A 22172-nucleotide genomic window follows, 5' to 3' on the forward strand; every position below is an offset into this window, starting at 1 on the left:
TTTGAATTTTTTTTTATCATCTTAACCATTTTTAAGTGTACAGTTCAGGAGTTTTAAGTATATTCACATGTCGTACAAAGGACCTCAGAATCTTTCACCTTGCAGAACTGAAACTCTATACCTACTAAACAACTCATTTCCTTCTCCCACAGCCCTGGTAACCATAATCCTACTTTCTGTTTCTATGAATTTGAGATGTCTGATTTTTTTTTTTTTTCAGTACAATCCAGATTATAGTATACTTATCAATTCATGTATATTATTGTATTGGGTAGCCTTATTCAATTTCATATTCTTTACCACAAAAGAGAACTTCAAAAAATATTGGTCCGCAGTTTGTTCTAAGCTATCCCTTTTTTTTTTTTTTTTAAATCAACCAGAGCTTTAAGCTCAATAAGAAGCACTAATACCCTGCATTCTAAAGAGAATCAGAAAAATTCGACAAGTCCCTACATCCCACCCAGGGCCTCCTGAGAGACAATTGGACCAGAATTTTATTCCCAAAACCAAGTAAAATGGATGGATATGGGTAACAAGAATTACTTGGATTGGGAGTACCTAAAAGGATGAGATGAGGCATCTCCTCTGGCTAAATTCTTACTCCACTTCGGCACCCCACAGACCTACCCTAGTGCCACTGTTATATCAGTGCAAAATGAGGAAGCTCTGGAATAGCTGGAAATGTTCCTTGAGTTTGAGTAACAGACTTGTACCTACTCCTTTCACAGAGATTCTGAAGGTGGAAAGTGTCCTGGACCAGCCCACAAAACAGGATGAATAGGAATGATAGTTCTTACTCCAGTTTGAACCCATTAGCGGATATGCGGAATATTTAAGCCATTAGTTCCCATGGCTCTGTGGGGGAGAATGGAGATTAGAGGAAGATTTAGATTAAAATATGTAAGGCAGACTAATAGAAAAAGAAAAGACACAAATATCTTCAATGAAAAAGAAAATATAGTAAATTCAAGAAATAAAAGAATGTGAGAACTTTATAGTTTAAATTTTTGGAAAAATATAAATGTTCACTCAAAAATTGAAAGTCAATTATTGTTAAAATGGTCATATTTAAATTCTCCCCTCCTCCAAAAGAAAGCATTGTTTACTGTGAGTTTTACCAAAATTTCAAGCAATACATAAATTCCTAACTTATTGAAATATTTTCTGGGATTAGGAAAAGAGAACATTTGTTGTGTTAATTGAAGTTAATGTAAACTTGATATAAAACCATACCTCGGACCCTAAGACTCTCTGTACATTCTTGCTAGCTTTAGCAGGAATGTAAGACCATGACCACTCTACCCAGGCCATTTGTCAGTGAACCACCTTGAAGAATAAGGTCTGAGACAAAGATCAGAGCTTGTAAAAGGTGAATTCTCCAAGCTCAACTGCTACACAAACTCACATGTGCTGCATCCACCTGAGACCTTTCACTTTGCCTCTGTGGGACTTGGGCGTCAGGAGGTACTGATGCAGGTGATGCTTACGCTACTACTAGCTATGCTGTAAACTATAGTCTTTTGTGTCCCAGGAGTCCAATGTCTTCTGCCATTATCCACGAAACTAGTAACAGGCTAACTTTTAGCTTCTAAATTGGATAAAACCCCAGAACTTCACAGTCTCACAAGATAGTATAAATGAAAAGCAAAAATGAATATAGATACAATAATCTTAAATAGCAAATTAAATTCAGTAGTATATGTTATCACATAAGGTGTTTCTAGGAATGTGAGAATGGTTGTCCGGGAAACCCATTACTATAGTGTACCATGTCAACAGATTAAAGAGGAAAAAACTTACAATCATAAATCAAAATAATTCAGGATCAAATACATTTTAGCATATTAAAAATAAAATTTTTAAAATTTAGAAAATATAAAAACTTGTCTTCTTGACTATTTCTATTCTATGAAATCAGAAAAGCAGAAGAGGGGAAGGGAAATTTCTATTTCTATTCCATGAAATCAGAAAAGCAGAAGAGGGGAGGGGAAATGTGCAGAGAGGAAGGAACTAATGTAGACCAGAAACTACAACTCCAAAAACAGTGGATCTTGAGCCTCTCATAAAAGTACTATAAAAGTATAATGAAAATTAGGTAGCAAATTGCCACAGTTCCATACTTGTCACCATAAGCACTATGTCAATAGCTAGAAAGGATTTTTTCCTTTTTAAGAAATTGGTAAAATATAACAAAATTTACTATTTAACCATTATTAAATCTACAGTTCATTGGTGACACATACATTTACATGTACAAACATCACCACCATCTATTTTTAAAACTTATCCCATACCACATCTCTGTACGCATTGAATAATAATTCCCCATTCTCCCCTCCCCCCATCCCTAGTAACCACAGTCCTACTTTCTGTCTCTATGTATTTATTCTAGGTACATCATATAAGTGGTATCATGCAATATTTGTCCTTTCAAGTCTGGCTTATTTCACTTAGTATAATGTCTAAGTTTCATCCATGTTGTAGCATGTGTCAGAATCTCCTTTTTGAGGATAATATTCCATTGTATGTACATACCACATTCTATTTACCCATTCAGCCATTAATATAGGAGGGTTACTTCCACATTTCTGCCATTGTGAATAATGCTGTTACAATTATGTGTACAAATATCTGAGTCTCTGCCTCGGTTCTTTTGGGTATATACCCAGAAGTGGAATTAGTGAATCATATAATTATATGTTTAATATTTTGAGGAACTGTCATAACATTTTCCACAGCGACTACACCCTATTAAATTCCTACTGTCATGTTTAAGTTTGGCTTAAGTATAAAATTCTGATTCTATTACAACTACTTTAATGCTAAGTAAGATTTGTGAACTGATTTACAAAATTAACCATCATTTGTGAAGTTGTTTCTGAGAGAAAACATCTTCATAGGTTTCTTAGGTTGGCTTAGAAAGTTTTTTTATACTTGGAGATGCCAATATTGGAAATATCTAGAATATTTAAATCAGAGCAGTAAACCAGATTTAATGGAACCAGTCTGCCGCCTTGTGGAATTTTAATGAAACTTCCAATTTTGCAAATTTAGAAGACAACTGTAATTTAGAAATAATGGCACTTGTGTTCAACTATTAGGTTTTTTTAAGTGTCACTTTAAAGAACCAGTTTATGTAACATGTCTGTGCAAGCTCTAGATGAAGATAACCAAAATACTGCTAATGAACACAAACATTTGAATAAATGTAAAGGTATTTCTGTTCTTGACTAGGAGGGATGCACGAAAGACATGAATTGAATGGTCATGGAAAAGATTCAAATTGCTTTTCACCATATAAAAGATTATATATTGCAGGTTTTCTCATGAAAAAATTAAATTTAAAAATATAATTGTCTATAACATGGATGAATCATGAAAACATTATGTTAAATGAGCCAGATACAAGCAAACATTTTATTGTACAGTGTTACCATAAAAAATAGATTTCCATTATAACATAGCTGAAAACATTTGACAAACGAGGGGTTATAAAGTAAGAAAATAGCATTTGTTAAGGTCTATTGTAGGCTTCTAGATAATTCATTCCTCATGATAACTCTGCAATACAGACCTTTTTAGTTGCATATTGCAGATAAGGAAAATAAATCTCCATAAAATTATTGATTTGATGAAAGTCCTAGGACTAATTGATGTACAGAAGAGACTTAAACTCCTTTTATTGGTCTCTAGAGCCCAAAAATATGGGAGTTCAGGCTGGGCATCCCTATCTTAAAAGAGATTTCCCAATCTGATGTCCGCTGTCCTTTTCTTCCATTTCTTTTGAAATATATGATTCCACCATTAGAGATGAGACATATCTCAAGAGCTGTAGGGCTGTCACTTGTGGATGTTTTTCCTTGCATTTACAGGAAAGTACACGGTTCTGAATAAGAAAGGCATGGAGTAACAGGATGATTTTCTGCCAAACTGGCTGGGCTGGCTGGGCTGCATCATAAAATGCCAGGCTTTGAACAAAGGAGAACCATCCTAGTATTCTAGGACTTGGCTAGAATATAATCTAATAGTTTTAGAGAAACATTGCCAAAAGAGCATGTTCATAGATGTCGGACCAACAGAATGATAGATCTGAAAACCAGGCTCCTACTATGGCCAGATGCTATTGTATGCATATTTTCTTAATTATCAAAACAGACAAAAATCAATCCTGAAAGTTTCATTCTAGTAAGAATAGGCTGATGATAAGATAACTAAATAAATTACATAGTGCATTAGAAAGTGATATTTTACCGGAAAAAAAAAAAAAAAAGATTACAGAATCAGGATGTTTCTCCTGAACAGGAAAGTCACAAGGAAGTCATTGCTAAATCTAATCGTCAAGTCTCATCCTCATCTTGGTCTATTAGCAGCATTTGACATCATTATTCATACTCTCCTTCAAATACATTCTTTGGTGTTCCAGGGTTCCACACTACTGGTTTCCTCCTATGTCAATAGCTATTCCTTTGGCTATTTTAGCTTATGTCTTATTTCCCCATCCTCTAAATATTCAAATGCCTTTAGTTCAGTCTTTGACCTTCTCTGTCAATCTGTACCACCCTGCTTGGAGATCTCATCCAGTCTCACGATTTTATTCTTTTTTAAATTTATTTATTCATTCATTCATTCATTTATTTGTTTGTTTGTTTTTATGCCTACAGCACCCGGTCTTCCTAGGTGGTCTCCCATCCAAATACTAACCAGGCCTGACTCTGCTTAGCAGCAGAGATCAGAAGGGATCGGGCGTGTTCAGGGTGGCATGGCTGTAGCAGTCTCATGATTTTAAATATTGTCTATAGTCAAACTCCAAAAGTTTTAACTCTAGTCCAGAACTCCTCTGAATGGCAGGCTCTTCAACTGCTTACCCAACATCTCCACTTGTAATTGCAAATGTAATAGGAACTCCTCTTCTTCCACCCTCCTCCCCCACCTCTGCCAAAAAAACAAACAAAAAAACAAAAAAAATCTGCCTTCACACTATGTCTCTTGTCTCAATTAATGGCAATTCAGCCTTTCAGTTTGGGTTCAGGCTGAAAACTGAATATCTTAACATCTTCCTTTATTTTTCTTTAACCCCTGCCCCCATAACAGTAAATCTGGCCTGTTCTGCTTGCCAAATATATCCAGAATCCGCCTGCTTTTCATTTCCTGTGTTTCCAGCCTGGTCCAAATCACCATTATCTCTTGCTGATTGTAAGTACTTTGTCTCCCTGCTTCCACTTTTGTCCCCTCTTCCTCAATCTCTTCTTAACACAGCAATTGGAGTGTTTTTTTTGTTTTTTTTAATTAAAGAGTATATAAGACCATGTCATTTTTCTGTTCCACATTTTCCAACAATTCTCCATCTTAGAGCAAAAGCCAAAGTTTTTTGCAGTGTTTTACAAGGTGCTATATGACCGTTCTTCCCTTTCCCATCTTGTCTTATTCTCCAACTCTGATTACTCTCCTCTCTGATCACTTCACTCCATATGAGTTCTCCTTGCTGTTTCGTACTGCTGTCCTATGGCCTTTGAGTTAGCTGGTCCATCTGCTTGGAACACCCTGAAATAGCTGCATGGTTCGTGCTTCCTCTCCTTCTGATCTTAAAGTATCATCTCAGTAAGGCTTTCCCTGGCTAACCAATTAAAAAATTTCAACACACACTACCCCTACCCCCTTCCTGTTTACTTTTCCCTGTGGCACTTAACCCAACATGTCATGTATTGCACTTATATAGATGCTTTAGTCTTCACCTCTATGTCAACTCTAAAAGCAGCAGAGATTCTTGTTTTACTCATTGCTGTATCCACAGTGCCTGGCTCATACTAGACATTTAGTATGTCAATGTCCTTCAGCCAAAAACCACCAGGAACACAGCTGTAGTTGAACAAATTGGGTTTTTGGTTTGGGGGCTTATTGCAATGAGGGAGAATGAACACCAGGGGGAACCATGGAGTAGCTCAATAAGGGGATGTTAGTCAAGGAGCTTTTAGAGCATTTAGGCTTCTTCTGTTTGGTGATTTGGGGAAGGTTACAAGGAAGTGGTGCTTTGCTCTGGATTGGATGCTACCTAATTGCTATGGCTAGAATTTTCAGTATAATGTTAAATAGAAGTGGCAAAAGTACTTATCCTTGTCTTGTTTCTGATCTTAGGGGGAAAACTTTCAATCCTTCACCATTGAGTATAATGTTAGCTGTGATAGCCTTTTTTTTTTCCTTTTTTTAGGTTGAAGGAGCACATCCTTTTGTTACTTGGTGGCCATTCCAGGAAACCTAAAAATAGTTTATGGGGAAAATGCATTATTTTAACTTTGAGGCTTATATTTGGGAAGACAGAATTAAGAAGTACAATAGAAGGATACAAAATATGAAAACTATGTCGTCATTATCTAAGAGCATAAACAGTCTGAAAACACAGCAATAAGTAACGATGTCAATAAACATAGATCTAACAGCCTGGTGTGAAAAGCTATGGTACACTCATACATGGAATACTGTAGTAATCCAGAGCAGGAGTAGTCAAATCAAACCAAGGAAGACAGAAGAGTTGATGCTTTGGCTGAGTCACTGAGAACAAAATCTAGCTGGGGAGAGAATGTATAAAATTATAAATAACAGAGACTAGTAGTGTAAGTGCTAAATAAGGCATTCAAGTCAGTAAATGACCCAGAAAGGAACTTCTTACATGCATTGGACTGGTTGGAGAAAAAAAAAGTTGGAATTCAAGGTGGTCTTTAAAGTTCAGGTAGAATTGAGAGAGAAAAGAGAGTGGGAAGAGTGGGAATCTCGGGTGAAGACATTATTTGAGAGACGATATGTAGCAATTTGGGTGGCTGCAGAGTTCATGGAAGGCAATAGCATTGAAGATACAATTAGGTCTTGGAAGACAGGTTAAACTCATATTAATTTAAAAACTAGACTAAGTAGATTGGATTAAACGAAAGAAGGTACAATGGAGTGAGAGAGGAATGTAGAGACAGAAATAGTTACTGGAGTGAAGGGAAGAGAAGGGAGAGTTGCCTCACCTCTTGACGTATCCGAACCTCAAGGTGTAGTGACATTAGAAACGGGAAAGATAAACTATACTTACAATCAAACGAACAGATAAATACCCGTATTTGAAGCCTACTTGTTGCAAAGTTCTTGAACAGTGCTTTTCAAAAGATGATTTAGGAATTCCAGTGGTTTCTTATGTATCTTTCTTGAAGTTTCTTATATTAATATTTAGGATGCGACAGTATGTTTCCTTTGCGAACTATCACAGTTAAGACAAGTACTACGGCAAATGTGCTGGATTAATTATAAGATTTCTGAAATTAACTTTGTTATATAAGTGACACATGAATACATTCTTATAAAAAATGTAAGCAATATAGACACAGTTTAGGAGCTCCAATTGTGATCCTCTCTCTGACATCACTAGTAATGTAGTCTGTATTCTAGACCTTTTGCTATCCATTAATATACTTAGGAATTTATATAAAATATACACTTTCATAAAACAAATATTGTACTATACTTTTCCTTCTGCAGCTTAACAAAACTCTAATCATTGGATTTATTCAGCTTTTAAATTGCTGCATGTATACTGTAATGTGGAGTATTACAATTAATTCAGCAATTTACCTGCTGCGAATATCCCAGCCGGAATAACTAACTAATATAGACGGTATATGCAAACATGCTGGTGTTTCCCTAGCATTGACAGTAATTAGAGAAACTACAGGGTCATAGGGAATGTGTATTTTAAAATATAATATATTATGCCAAATAGTCTTCCAAAATGCCTGTACCAATTTATGCGCCTGTGTAGATTTTTAATCACTCCTTTCTTGGTACAGCTAGTTTCTCCCTCCCGCCCCCAGATGGTTCTGGGAGGGGGGGAAACCCCGCCCAACCTCTGGCTCAAGCCCAGGCGGCACGCCCCGGTCCACCTCTCGGGCGCTGGTTTGGGCCTGCCCATTCCGCCCGGAGGTCCGGCGTCTTGGCCGCTCCCCTTCCGAGGGCGGGGCGTGGGTGGGCCGTGACGTCACTGCCGGCCGGACGCCATCTTGCTGGATTGCGGCCGGTCTTGGATGTAGTGGCGCGGTGGTGAGGGCGTGGGGGAGGGTGGGGTGAGTGGGCGAGGCCGCGGCGAGTGCGGCGAAACTCTCCTCCCCTCAGCCCCACCGCGTGGGACGGCGTGAACGCGGTGCTGGAGGGATGTCCGCCTTCTCAGAGGCGGCGCTGGAGAAGAAGCTGTCGGAGTTGAGCAACTCGCAGCAGAGTGTGCAGACCTTGTCCCTGTGGCTCATCCACCACCGCAAGCACTCGCGGCCCATCGTCACCGTGTGGGAGCGGGAACTGCGTAAAGGTGAGTCGCCCGCGCCCCGCCACCCGGCCTGTTCCCTGGCGCTACCGGGACCCCCTGCCCCGCTCCACGGGAAACAGTCTCGCAGCGACCCCAGCTCCCCGCTGCCTGACGCCCCCTGCCCCGCGCTCCCGGCTCCCAGGTTTCGGCGGTCCGGCGGCTTGCGGGAGCAGTGTGCGCTGTGCTTCCGCACCGTCGGCGCTTGATAGCTATTGCTGAATAAAGGAACGAAGGATTAAAAAAGAACTTCTATTTTAACACAAAAACAGTAACCAGGGGCTCAGGATTCCGCACCTAATTAGGGCCAGAAATTCGGGCAGTCTATTTTTTCTTTCTGCACAGCAGTAATGGAGACTGGGGAGGTAGATGATAGGTAGGGAAATGGGAAGGAAAAGATTGGTGTGGGTTCGGGAATTACTGCCGTCGTTTCTATAACGCATCAGCTTAATCTTGTAAAATTAATAGAGGAATCAGAGTTTTAGAACTGGGGAGTCTAAATGAAGATGTGTGATTCAGTGGAAAGACCCCTGAATTTATAAATTTTAGAGGACCTGCATTGAGCAGATTTCTTGATTTTGGGATTGTAGTTACCTCACCTGAATATGAAGGAGTTGGATTAAGTAATCGAAGGTCTTTTCGTGCTCTGTGATTAGGAACGTCTAGGGCAGCGTCTGTATTTTGCAAGACCTAATGCTTCTGTAAATTAACTTAACTTTTTTGAACATGGGTGTGCTGTCACTAAAATATCCAGAATCAAGTCACTTCTGCAGAGCATCTTTTTCTGTAAGAACTGATTGTGCGTTAGTACCACTAAAAAAAATTCATTTGTTTAGTGCGAGTTTATATCTTAATTCTTAATTCATTGAGTAGAGAGCGGGCACTCTTCATTGTTTCAAACATTCTGATGTAGCGATATGATGGTTATTAATTAACAGTTTAAACAAAGCGTTATTAATCAAAATAGATGCCTTCGTATACTGACCCATATGAAAGCTATATGATGTATTAATATGAGAGGCAGATGTGGCATTGCCTATATAGAATGTAGAGAAATTTCCCTTTTGTGTTTGCTTGTGGTTAATTCGGTAGAAGAAATTGATACAGAGCTTTGTGTGTGTGTGTGTATTGGCTCTCATGGAGGAATTTATCTTCTGAGAGTGGCCAGAAAAGTTTGAGAAACCTAGATATAAAGATGTGGGAAATAGCTGAGAACTTTGAGAAGGCAGGAATTGTCTTCGCTTCCTAGATTTCAATATCAGCAACAGGTTTGTTCTTTTCTTTCTTTATTTTTTCCCTTTGGAAAGAGCATTTAAAAATGCATATAATCGATAAAGGACTGATACCAGACTATTTTAAGAACTACTACAAATCAGAATAATGGTGTCAATAGAAAAATGGCAACACTGTTAAAGGCATTTCATGCAAGAGACTACCTGAAAGGCCAATAAATGATACTTAATCTTATTAATCAAGCAAAAATAGACCAGTAGGATACCACTCTATATTTTTTAGTTTGCAAAATTAAAAAACTATGACGATACCAAGAATTATTGAGGATGAGGAAAAACAGGAACTTTCTCACACTGCTGTTTGGAGTGTAAAAAGATCAACTTAGGAACCTCTAATGAAGTTGAAAGTATGTATTCTTTGACCTAGTAGTTCTCTTTCTAGAAATATATCGTAGAAACTAATACCTGTGCTCAAGGAATTGTGTTTATTGCTGCTCGTTAATAATAAAATTAGAAACAGTTTAAACATCTCATTAGTTAAGAGTATGGACAAGTATATTGTGATATTCATACAATATACTGCTATCCAGCAGTTTTCATGAATGAACCAGAGCTACATGAAACATGCTTGAATTAAAAAACAAATAAGCAAACTGTTGCACTAACAAAGCAAGGTGCACACCAGTATGTCACTTAGTAAAGTTTGAAAACATGGAAAACATTACTCTGTGTTTTTTACAGATACCTATAGTTGCAGTTAAAACATGCATATAATGATTAACACCATATTCTAAGATAGTGCTTACTGTAAGGGAGAGAGGAAATGAAAATGGATTGGTATTATCTTATATTTCACATTTTTAAAAAAAGCTTGATACCACTGGAGGAAATGATGTGTTATTACTTGATTTGGGTCATGTTTCCATATGTGTAAATGCTTCATAATTAGGAAAACAAAAAAGGCATAAAATAGATGTTTTGGGTAGAGAGTGTTGGGTGAAGATGGTGATGATAGTAAGAGTAGTAATAGTGGTGATGATGATCATGGTGATACTGATGCTACTGGCAGTTCTCTCACTTTTGGTCTGTGATTATCTGCCAGGGGTTGGTTTCCTTTTCTTGACACATGACTTGTGCCTCTGTAGGATATAGTCTTTGTATTCTCCCCACTCTGCACTTTGGCTCATCATTTTAGGATCCTCCATCTCCTATAGCATAGTGATAATGACAATAATTTATTGACTACCAGCCATCTTACTATAGTATCTTGAATCTTCACATTATCTCTGCAAAATAAGTATTTATGAAAGGAATTGATCAAATTTGAAATAAAGAACTCGAGACATAAACTAAGGAAAATTGGTTGAACATTTTGTACTAAGATAGACAAAAATGTGCTTTTGGTAGGAAAAAGTACTGTTTAAAATATAAGACTGAGTAGGTTAAATATGTCAGACATGGTAATCATTCAGTTATGAAGATTTCCCCTCTTTTTCTATCTGCTTTATCTTTGTCTCCCTTAAAGAAAGAGTTTCTGTTTGAAGGGATATACCCCAAGGCTTTTATGAAGACTCAGTAGCTATAATTTCCTATAGTTGTAAAACCATCACCACAATTTTAGAACACTTTCATCACCCAAAAAGAATCTCCATGCCTTTTAAGCCATCATCCCGCCCCTGCCCCCCAAACCCTCCTACCTTCCCCAGCCCACCACACATTTGCTTCGTTTCTATAGATTTGCCTATGCTTAGCATTTCATTAAATGGAATCATACAATATGTGGTCTTTTGTGACTGGCTTCCTTTGGTTGGCATGTTTTCCAGGCTTATTCTTGTTGTAGCATCTATCAATACTTTATTCCTTTTGACGGCCAAATAATCATTGTATGAATTTTTTCTTTCATCAGTTGGTAGGCATTGGGTTGTTTCTACTTTTAGCTACTATGAATAATACTGCTGCAAGTTTTTATGTGAACATGTTTTCATTTTTCTTGGATAGATACCTATGAGTAGAATTGCTAGGTCATGTAGGAACTCTGTATAACCTTTTGAGGAACTGCCAGCTATTTTCAACAGTGACTGCATCATTATACATTGCTAATAGCAGTGCATGAGGATCCAGTTTCTCCACATCTCCACCAACACTTGTTATTATCTTTTTTTTTTTAATAGCCACCCTATTGAGTGTAAAGTGGTATCTCATTAGGGTTTTGAGTTGCATTTCTCTGATGGCCAGAGATGTTGAGCATATTTTCATATGCTTATTGGCCATTTGTATGCCATCTTTGGAGAAATGTCTATTCAGATCCTTGCCTATTTTTAATTTGGGTTACTTGTCTTTTTATTATTGAGTTATAAGTGTTCTTTATGTATTCTAGATTCAAGTCCCTTATCAAATTCATGACTTGCAAATATTTTCTCCCACTCAATGCATTGTCTTTTTGCTTTCTTAGTAATATGTTCTGCAGGTAATTGTTTTAATCTCTAAATGACTCGCTACTAGTCTAAATTATAAAACTGTTAATATACATCATTAAGTTATGTAACTTTTATTGCTATAGAAATAATGACCATGAACATAACAGAATGTATAGAATAGTGGTGATATTTGTACTCTTTTATATACATACAAACACAGAAACAACAACCAGAATCTCTGCAAGAATTGAAGAAAATAGGAGGAAATTTTTTTGCAGTTGATTAGTGCTGCTTTCACTAGTCTAGTCGAATGAATCCTTTACACCACCCTCTTGTATGTTATTCATATTTGAGTCTTAACAAAATCATAATTGCCTCAACTCTTTGGAGTATATTAATTCACTCTCTTTATGTGTCAAGCATTGGATTTTGCAATGATTAAAAAAAACAAAGTTTTTATTATATGTTGCATATATTTCAATAAAAAATGAAAAGCAAGTTTCTCTCTGCCTTCATAGAATTTATACTTTCATAGGGAGAGCAAAATATAAACAAGTAATTTTGCGTTAAGTCTATTATAGAAGGAAAACCTTAAGTAGTTAAGATGGTAAGGGAAATCATCTCTGTAGGGTGACTTTTAATAAAATACCTCTTTGAACCAGCTGTTTCAGCTACTGGGAATATGTAAAGATGCTGAGGTGAAAAAGCTTGGGATGCAAAGAGCCAAACCTGGGAATGTTCAGCCCTTGAATGCTTGTTACTGTTTTCCCGAAACTGGCAACAATTAAATGTTAGATTGAAGTTTAGGTTTTCCTTGTATTTGTAATCATTTGTTAAAAATTATTACCTTTTTATCAATGAACTGTATTAGACATCTTTCAGGGAACTAATTATCACTTCATAGTGTACTGTGGATTGGGGGGTTATATGTTGATTCTGTAGTAGAGAGTGGGCTCCTTTGGGTGGTTTTCGTTTTTCAGTTTTTAGCCTCCATAACCCCAATATTATTGCCTTTGATGAAGTTTCTTAAATATGTTGAATTAACATTTATATTAATGAACATGATTTTTGGTTTGTAAGGGATGCTAACATAAGTACTGTGTATTCTTAGTTGCTCTAATTTATTTGATTTTAGAAATAGAAAAGACAAATTTTTATTTGATTTAAAAAGTAACAATATAAATTCTTAAAATAAAGGGATTCCATTTTGAATTGATAATCAGTGGCTTTTATATTGTCGGATACTGTTATTTGCTTCTCTTTTAGAGTTAGAGTTGAACAAGTAAATTAGAGTGTCTGTATTTTGTAAGTTTTTATACTTAAAAGTATTTGGTATTCTCAAACTGCGTGACTTTTATGAACCCCCATGTAGACATTACCCAGCAGTTAAACTCTTTGTTAACAACTTCGAAAAGTTAATTTCTTAAAATATCATTAAATATCCAGCCAATATTTGTTTCCTTGATTGTCTCACATCTCTTTTTTTTTTTTTTTTTTTTTGGCCATTGTTTAAAATCAGGATCCAAGTGAAGTTCCTTCTTTGCATTTGCTTTTTACATTCCTTAAGTTCCATTATGTCTATGGACTCCCTCTGTCTTTTATTTTAAAATTATTCTTTGAAAAAAACAAATTGGTTGGTCTGTACAAATTCTCATGGTCCAGACCAGGAATTCTTAGATTGTATGCTTTAAGATCCCTTTACTCTCTTAAAAATTTGAAGAACCCCAAGTAGTTCATTTATGTGGGTTATATCTATTGGTAGTTATATTCAAAATTAAAACATTTAAATATATTTTAATATTTCTTGAAAAACTGCAAAACTAAATTGATTTTATGTTAACATAAAATAACATTTTTAGTGAAAAATAACTAATTTCTAAAAATTATTTGAGAAAGGAGTGATTGTGTTACATTTTGCAAATCTTTGTGTCTTAGTTGAAGACAGCTGGATTCTTGTATCTGCTTTTGCATTCAGTCTTGCTGTATTGTGTGTCTTATGACCTCTGGAATACACCATTGTGCACATGTAAGAGAATGAGAGTGAAAAAGTTCATATTGTGAAATAGTTCTGACTTCATGGATCCCTTGAAAGTGTCTTGAGGACTTCCAGAGATCCACAGACCCTATACTGAGAAATAGACCATTTCCTGTAAATTGGTGGTTAGATTAAGAGGCTAGGACACATTGCGTGCCTTAAGCAGACGTGTTCCCTCTGAAATAAATTCATGAAATTTCCTTTTGGCCTATAATGTAATTTTCTTTAGGTTCTCTTTACTATGACTTAAAGGGCTATTTTTAAAAAATTGATGATTTGTCATTTTTTGCTGCTGCAAAATTTAAGCAAATTTTCTTAAATTTCTAATTAAAATAAAGGTGCGCTCCTACATTAAACAAACATAATATGATAACTTATAATTTTATAGGTGTATTTTTAGATAAAAGGGACTTTTCGTTTGGAATCTAAAAAGAAGAGTTTTTCCTGTTGGAGACCTTTATTCAGCAGATACTTGTTGAGCTTCCTGCTCTGTTGCTAGACAAGGATGATTCAGCAAATGAGAGACACATAACTGTCTTCATGGAATTACGTATCAGTCAGGGAAACTGACCCTACCAAACTAGAAACTGCACAGTGATAGAGAAGAAAAATATAACCGAGAAACTCATCAGTTTAGACAATCAGGGAAGGCTTCTTTGATTCAAAATTTGAAGTTATGAGTAGAATTTACTAGGAGCTGTACAAAGTATATAGACATAAGTTTTTACTGTGGCTTTAGTCATTTGAATGTGGTCTTACGTAGAACAAATATTATTTGACATTTTAAGTATAACATTTCATAGCTCCTGTTTGGTTTAGGCAGGATAAGAAACATTTTAGATAAACTTTTAATGTTTTTTCTACAAAGAATTTTAAGTAATTTAAGATTGCAGTAAGAGAATTATAGTGATGAATTATTTATTTAGTCACCTTGCTGTCATAGGTTTTTTGGTCATTTTTGGTTCTCTAGCATAACTTTTGGCTGCCATCAGATACTTGTTAGTCTTGTTCTTTTTATATTTCCTTAGTCCTTTCTCTCTATAATAACCTAGAAATTAAGAAAACAATTCACCATGCTTATTTTATACTAAATGCTTGGACTTTACAGGTGTATTTTAAAAAAATATGTATTTTAGTAGGTTATAACACATGCATATTACAAAAGGCAAAAAGGTTATAAAGAGATGAGTAAGGCTCTTTCCCATTCCTCTTCCCTACCCACTCATTTTCCCTACCCAGAATCAGTCTGTTAACAGTTTATATATTCTTCCAGAATTCTTTGCATATACAGTCATATACTTGTTATAATTTCTTTCTCTGTTTTAAACAAATGGTAAAGTATGATAAAGACTTTTCTACATAATACAAGAGTTGAGAGCAGGTATTCAAACAAATACTTTTGTAAGAATGCTGATAGCATTGTTCTTCACAGTCCCCAAAAGGTGGAAACAACCTGAATGTCCATCAACAGGTGAATGGATTTAGGTGGTATATCTATACAATGAAATATTATTCAGCCATAAAAAGGAATGAAGTTCTGATACATGCTACAGTATAGATGTACCTGGAAAATATGCTAAGAGAAAAAGCCAGACACATAATGTCACATATTGTATGATTCCATTTATCTGAAGCATTTAGAATAAATTAATCCACAGAGACAGAAAGTAGTTGCTAGAGGATGGGGAGAGGGGAGGAGTGGGGACTAAATGACTTTAATGGGTATGAGGTCATCTTTCGGGGAGCGACAAAAATGTTTTGGGACTAGATACTGGTGATGGTTGCACAGCCTTATGGATGCACTAAATGCCCCTGAATTATATACACTTTAACATGGTTAATTTTATGTTGTGTGAATTTCTCCCCAATTAAAAATGTTATAAACACCTTGCACTTTTATGTATCTGTGTGTGTTTATATACTCTTCCCTTTTCATGTTTCTGCTTTGTGTTCTAGCCTTGAAACTGTGGTGTCAGTTCCTCTCTGCCGCTTTCCCCATGTTCTCTAGGAAGAATTAATTGTTCTTCCATTTATAGTTCCTCTATTTTGGGGGATGAATTTTCTTTTTTTTTGAATTCCAGTTAGCATTCTAAATTTATAACAGTCTAGTTTGGATTGCTGTGAACTTATCTTCAATAGCATTCAAAAACTCTTCCTATATAGCTTTCTCCCCCCTTTATATTGTTATAAATTACATCTTTATATGTTATGTACCCATTAACAGACTTAAAATTATTGTTTTATGCACTTGTCTTTCAAATCATATAGGGGAAAAAATGGAATTACAAACCAAAAAATAATACTGGCTTTTATATTTACTTATGTAGTTACATTTACTAATATTCTTTATTTCTTTATATGGCTTCTAGTTACTATCTGATGTCCTTGCAGTTCTGCCTGACAGACTCCCTTTAGCATTTCTTGTAGGACAGGTCTACTGGTGACAGATTTCATCAGCTTTTTTTTAGTTTGAAACATCTTAATTTCTCCTTTATTATTGAAAGATAGTTACACCAGACCAAAACATTCTTGGTTGACAGTTTTTTTCTTTCAGTAGTTTAAATATGGCATCTCACTGCTTTCTCTTCTGTATGGTTTCTGGTGCGAAATTGGCTGTTAATCTTATGGAGGCTCTCTTGTATACGACAAGTCAGTTCTTGTTACTTTCTAAATTCTTTGTCTTTTGACAGTTTGATTATAATTTGTCCCGGTGTAACTTTCTGAGTTTATCCTACTTGGAGCTTGTTGAGCTTCTTGAGCTTCTAGGATTTATAGATTCATATATTTCCTAAAATTTGGGGAGTTTTTGACCATTATTTATTCAAGTATTTTTTCTGCACCCTCTCTTCTCCTTCTTGGACTCTTACAATGTATATATTTGTCAGCTTGGTGGTGTTCATTGTTTTACTTTTTGCTCCCCAGACTCCATTTCAATGATCTTATCTTCAAATTTAGAGATACTCCCTACTCGGACATTTTCTGTGGTGCCACCTCGCAAGTACTTTTTACTGCTATTATAGCATTTATTATACTCTATTTTATTCTGTGTTGAGCTTATTATTACGGGGGTACTGAGCCTATTCCTTTGTTCCTTCAGAACCTAGCTCACACTAGATACTTAGTAAATACATGTTAAATGAGTTATTGAATGAATGTTGGAAAGTGTGTCGAATCAGACATCTGGAGGTGAAAGGAGTATTGCAGAATATTTTGCTATTTCTTTTAAAAATATGTCTGACTTAAGAACTTATGACATTTTAAGGCAAATAATGAACTTTAGTTATAAACATTTCCCTTATTGAGAAAAACTTAAAATTGTTTAGCTTTTTCAATCTATCATTATTTTGCTCTTCTCATATTTATTCATTCATCAAGAAATGGTTCTTGATGTGGTCAATAGATTCTTGTTGGTACATCACCAAGACCTTTTTAGGGATTAAATGAGTCATGAGGTAAAAATTATTCCCATGATGCTACTAAGACAGCCCTCCCCCATAATGCTACTAAGACCTTTTTCACTGTGTTAACATGTGTTTTGATGGTATAAAAGCAGATGTGGGTAAAAATTGTTAATGCCTAATTGTTAATGAAGGCAGAGATAGCAAACTGTACTAGTAGTCATTTTATTTTTCACACCACACACTGACAGTTAAAAAATATGTCACTTAATGACTGTTCATCAAAGCAGCTCAAATTATTATGTTAAATCTTGACCCTTGAGTGCATATCTTTTTGTGTGTGTGTGCCCGCATTTTTTCATTATGCTAAAATATGAATAAAATTTAACCTTTAAATTTTAACATTTTAACCTTTTTTCTTTATTTTTATTGCAGTAAACATAAATACATAAATTTATCCTTTTAACCAATTTTTAATTGTACAGTTCAGCAGCATTAAGTCCATGCACATTGTTTTGTAATCATCATCACCATCTATCTCCAGAACTTTTTTCATTTTCCCAAACTGAAACTCCATACCCATTAAACAGTAACTCCCCAGTCCCTGGCAACCACCCTTCTACTTTCAGTCTCTGTGAATTTGACTACTCTGAGTACCTCTTATAAGTGAAATCATACAATTTTTTCTTTTGCAACTGGCTTATTTAACTTAGCATAATGTCTTCTAGGTTTATCCACGTTGTAGCATGTGTCAGAATTTCCTTCCTTTTAAATGCTGAATAATATTTCATTGTATGTATATACCACATTTTATTTATTCATTTGTCGATGACACTAGGGTGGCTTCCACCTTTTGGCTGTTGTGCATAGTGCTGCTGTGAACATGGGTGAACAAATATGTTTGATCCCTTCTTCAGTTCTTTTGAGTATGTACTCAGAAGAGCAATTGTTGAATCTTATGGTAATTCTGTGTTTAATTTTTACACTGTTCTCCACAGTGGCTGTACCATTTAATATTCTTACTTGCAGTACATCAGGGTCCCAATTTATACACATGCTTATTTCAAAAAAGCCATCTTAATGGCTGTGGAATGGTATCTGCTTATGGTTTTACTTTGCATTTCCATAATGACTAGTGTAACTATATATACAAGGGTTTATTTCTGGGCTCTCTATTCTATTCCATCATCTATATAGCTGCTCTTATGTCTCTGTCATATTATAGTTGACCCTTGAATAATGCAGGGGTTAGGGGTACTTACCCCTAGCACAGACAGTAATCCACATAAAACTTTCAACTCCCCAAAAACTTTACTAATAGCCTGCTAATGACTGGAAGCCTTACTTATTGGATAGTCAACACATACTTTCTATATTATATGTATTATATGCCGTACTTTTACAATACAGTAAGCTCGAGGAAAGAAAATGTTAAGAGAATCATAAGGAAGAGAAAATACATTTACAGTATCTATTTTTTTTTTAATTAGCATATAAGTAGACCTACGCTATTCAAACCTGTTTTGTTCAAGGGTCAACTGTATTCTGATAACTATAGCTTTCTAGTAAGTTTTGAGATTAGGAAATACAAGTCTTCCAATTTTAATTTTCTTTTTGAAGATTGTTTTAGCTATTTGGATCACTTGAGAATCTATATACATATTAGGATGGGTTTTTCTTTTTCTGCAAAAATGCCATTGGGAATTTGATAGGGATTGCATTTAATCTGTGAGTCCCTTGTAGTGTTATGTTAATAATAATATTAAGTCTTGCAAGTCATGAACATGGGATGTATTGCAATTTATTTGTCTTTTATTTCTTTCAGCAGTGTTTTATAGTTTTCAGTGTACAGTGTACGTTCTTACCTTTCTTTGGTTAAATTTATTTTAAAGTATTTTATTGTTTTTGATATGATTGTAATTGGAATCGTTTTCTTAGTTTCCTTTTTGGATTGTTCATTGTTAGTTTATAGAAGTGCAACTGATTTTTGAATGTTGATTTTGTATGCTTTAACTTTGCTAAATATGTTTGTTAGCTCTAACAGTTTTTTCAAGAATCTGTAGGTTTTCTACGAAAATGTCATCTGTGAACAGAGGTCATTTAACCTCTTTTATTTCTTTTTCTTGCTTAGTTGCTATGGCTACAACTTCAAATACTGTGTTAAATAAAAGTGGTGAAAGTGGACATCCTTCTCTTGTTTCTGATCTTAGGGGGACAGCTTTCAGTCTTAATATGATGTTGGTTATGAGTACATATCTCTTTAACACTCTGTGTGACAAAATAGGAAGTATACGTAAAGTACTAGGTACTGAACATTCTGGAGGAAGTACGCTTGTGTGATTGAATTGTAGTGAAACCAGCACTTTTTTTCATGGAGCAACATTTTTATTTGGGAGGATAAAAAGACTGATGGAGAAACTGTGGTTATTCAGACATGATATTTGGCAGATGTTTTCTCAAAAATGAATGTGTAGTGAGCCTGTTTCATTGAGGAAGACAACTGGCAGTATTTGTTGCCCTTTGTGAAGTTCAAGGTTTCAAGCAAAAATTAGAATTTTGGAAAATTCTCATCTGCCACCAGGAGTCTGACAACTTTCCAATATTTTTTACCACTTTTCCAATGAAATCAATACTATTTACAAATGTGATTTTTGATACTGTCTAATTTAACGTTTAAACAATTGGAATGTTTGTATAACTTAGTGAGCCAGTGTTGCAGAATTATGCATGAGTAGAAAAGCCATTCAAAGAGCATGGTCAACCAAAGGATTTTAATATGACAAAGAATTTTAAAAGTTCGATGTTTTCAGATTTCCTGTTATAATTAGAATCTTTTAAAAAACCACAACTTGTTGGATTTTTATGTAGTTTCAAAGGATAATCAAAATTATCTTTAAAGACTCTTAGAACTTTCTCTAACCAGCTGTATATCTGAGCAAGGCCTACTTTTTTCCATTACTTCCGCCAAACAATATTTCATGATATATTTCATAGAGAAGCAGATATGAGAATCTAGCTGTATTCTTTTGAGCTGGAGATTTATAGAAGTGTAAAACAATATGACTTCTCATTTTTAGTTTTGGAAATATATATTTTTTAAACAAATATTATTTATTTTAATATGTAATTTTTTTCTATTGCTTTTGAGTGAACTAATATGTATTTTTAAAATTCATTTATTTTAATTTCTAATAAGTATTGATAGATGCAACCTGTGTGAACAAAAGCTCTTTGGAGTTCTCTATAATTCTAAGAGTATGTACGGGTTTCGAAACCAGAAAATTTGAGAACTACTCTGATAAATAGAGACCATAAGTGCTTTACATTAATTTTGTTTTGTTTAATCTTAATCTTGCCTAATTTACTGTAGTAATTGTTATAGTTTTTAAAATTTTAGCTTTCAGATCCTTTTGGAGTTAATAAAATTGCTATTAATGTCTATAAATAAATATGTAGAGTAAATACTGTGTGAAGTTTCTTCCAACTACCCTCTTCTGGGAGTGCTTGAAATTGGAGGTCTTAATGTGAAATTTTAAAAAATACTATTTATTTTTAGATAATTGTAGTTTCACATCTGGTTTAAGAAATAATGCAGAGAGATCTTGTTTACCCTTTGCCAGTTTTCCCCAATGGTAACATCGCGTAGAATTGTGAATTTCTAATTCTTCCTGTGTTTATTATCCAGAATCCTTCTATAACAGGGTTTCTCAAAAGCGTGATCCCCAGACTGCACCATTAATATTATCTGATGATTTGTTGGAAATGCAAATTGTTGGGCCCTACTGCAGAACTATATCAAAAGTTATGTGGGTAGGAACCTGTAATCTATGTTTTAACAAGCCCTCGGGATTCAGAGGCACACTGAAGTTTGAGCATTTATTGTATAAGAACTCTTCTTCATCAGCTATTGGTGACTGAAATACAGCCCATATAGGCAAAGCAGGATAAATGCTTAAATTTTCCCCTTTGTCAACTGAATTAATTCTCTAGCAACTTCTTTTTTTTTAAGTATTTTTGTGAATTTATGGATTTTTATATGTTTGTGTTTTAGACCGTTGTAGTCGTTCTTTTTGATTCTCTTTAGCCAGTGCCAGCCTCTTGGAGTGTCATTTGTATCGTAGTTTTTAAATAGCTTTCTTGCTTTCTGTCATGACAAGATGTTCCAGGCTTATCTTATATATTTTCTTCCTTTAAAAAAGTGTAATCTCCCATTTTATTGTGAAGTAATTGACATACATCACTGTATAAGTTTAAGGCGTACAGCATGATGCGTTCTTTCATATTTAGTGAAATACATTTCCTGCTTTTATTGGCAAAGTGTTATTCAGGGACCACAGTATGGGTCCTGGTATTGCTGATTAATTTCAGTGCATTTCTTTGAGTGTGTGTAATAATCATTTTAATAATTGTTTTTTTGTTGGTAAATAGGGATAACTTACCTTGTAGGGTAATAAACTTTTAGAGCAGTGCCTAGATCATAAGAAACTAGTCAGTATTATTTTTTAAATAGTCTTTTTTTTTCCACATAAGTTTTCAAATCTTTTGTGTGTGGTATTTTTGTTGTTTGGTTTTGTTGTGTTTTTTGTTTTGTTTTGTTTGTTTTTTAGGTGAGGCAACACTTGGTTGACCTCACAGATTGCAAAGACCTTGTCAGCTTACAATCCTTTATGTTTTATTTTTTACACCTACAGCACCTGGTCTTCCTAGGTGGTCTCCCATCCAAGTACTAACCAGGCCCGACCCTGCTTAGCTTCCAAGATCAGA

At 35.1% G+C, this 22172-nt stretch overlaps 1 protein-coding gene and 1 pseudogene across 3 annotated transcripts in view; one reads left to right on the forward strand and one right to left on the reverse strand.

The window, feature by feature from the left end:
- Positions 1 to 4652: 4652 nt before the first annotated feature.
- LOC111741502 lies at positions 4653 to 4771 on the reverse strand (annotated as a pseudogene).
- A 3224-nt stretch (positions 4772 to 7995) lies between these two features.
- The window catches only part of RPRD1A (regulation of nuclear pre-mRNA domain containing 1A), a 65782-nt gene continuing 51605 nt past the window's right edge, over positions 7996 to 22172 (forward strand). For all 3 annotated transcript variants that reach the window (XM_011361510.2, XM_011361492.2, XM_011361501.2), the window contains exon 1: positions 7996 to 8332. In XM_011361510.2, the coding sequence (XP_011359812.1) occupies positions 8182 to 8332 (151 nt within the window). In that variant the 5' untranslated portion in view covers positions 7996 to 8181. The remainder of the gene's footprint in view (positions 8333 to 22172) is intronic.

The sequence above is a fragment of the Pteropus vampyrus genome, unplaced genomic scaffold (genome assembly GCF_000151845.1).
Source record: "Pteropus vampyrus isolate Shadow unplaced genomic scaffold, Pvam_2.0 Scaffold3, whole genome shotgun sequence".
Lineage (NCBI taxonomy): Eukaryota > Metazoa > Chordata > Mammalia > Chiroptera > Pteropodidae > Pteropus > Pteropus vampyrus.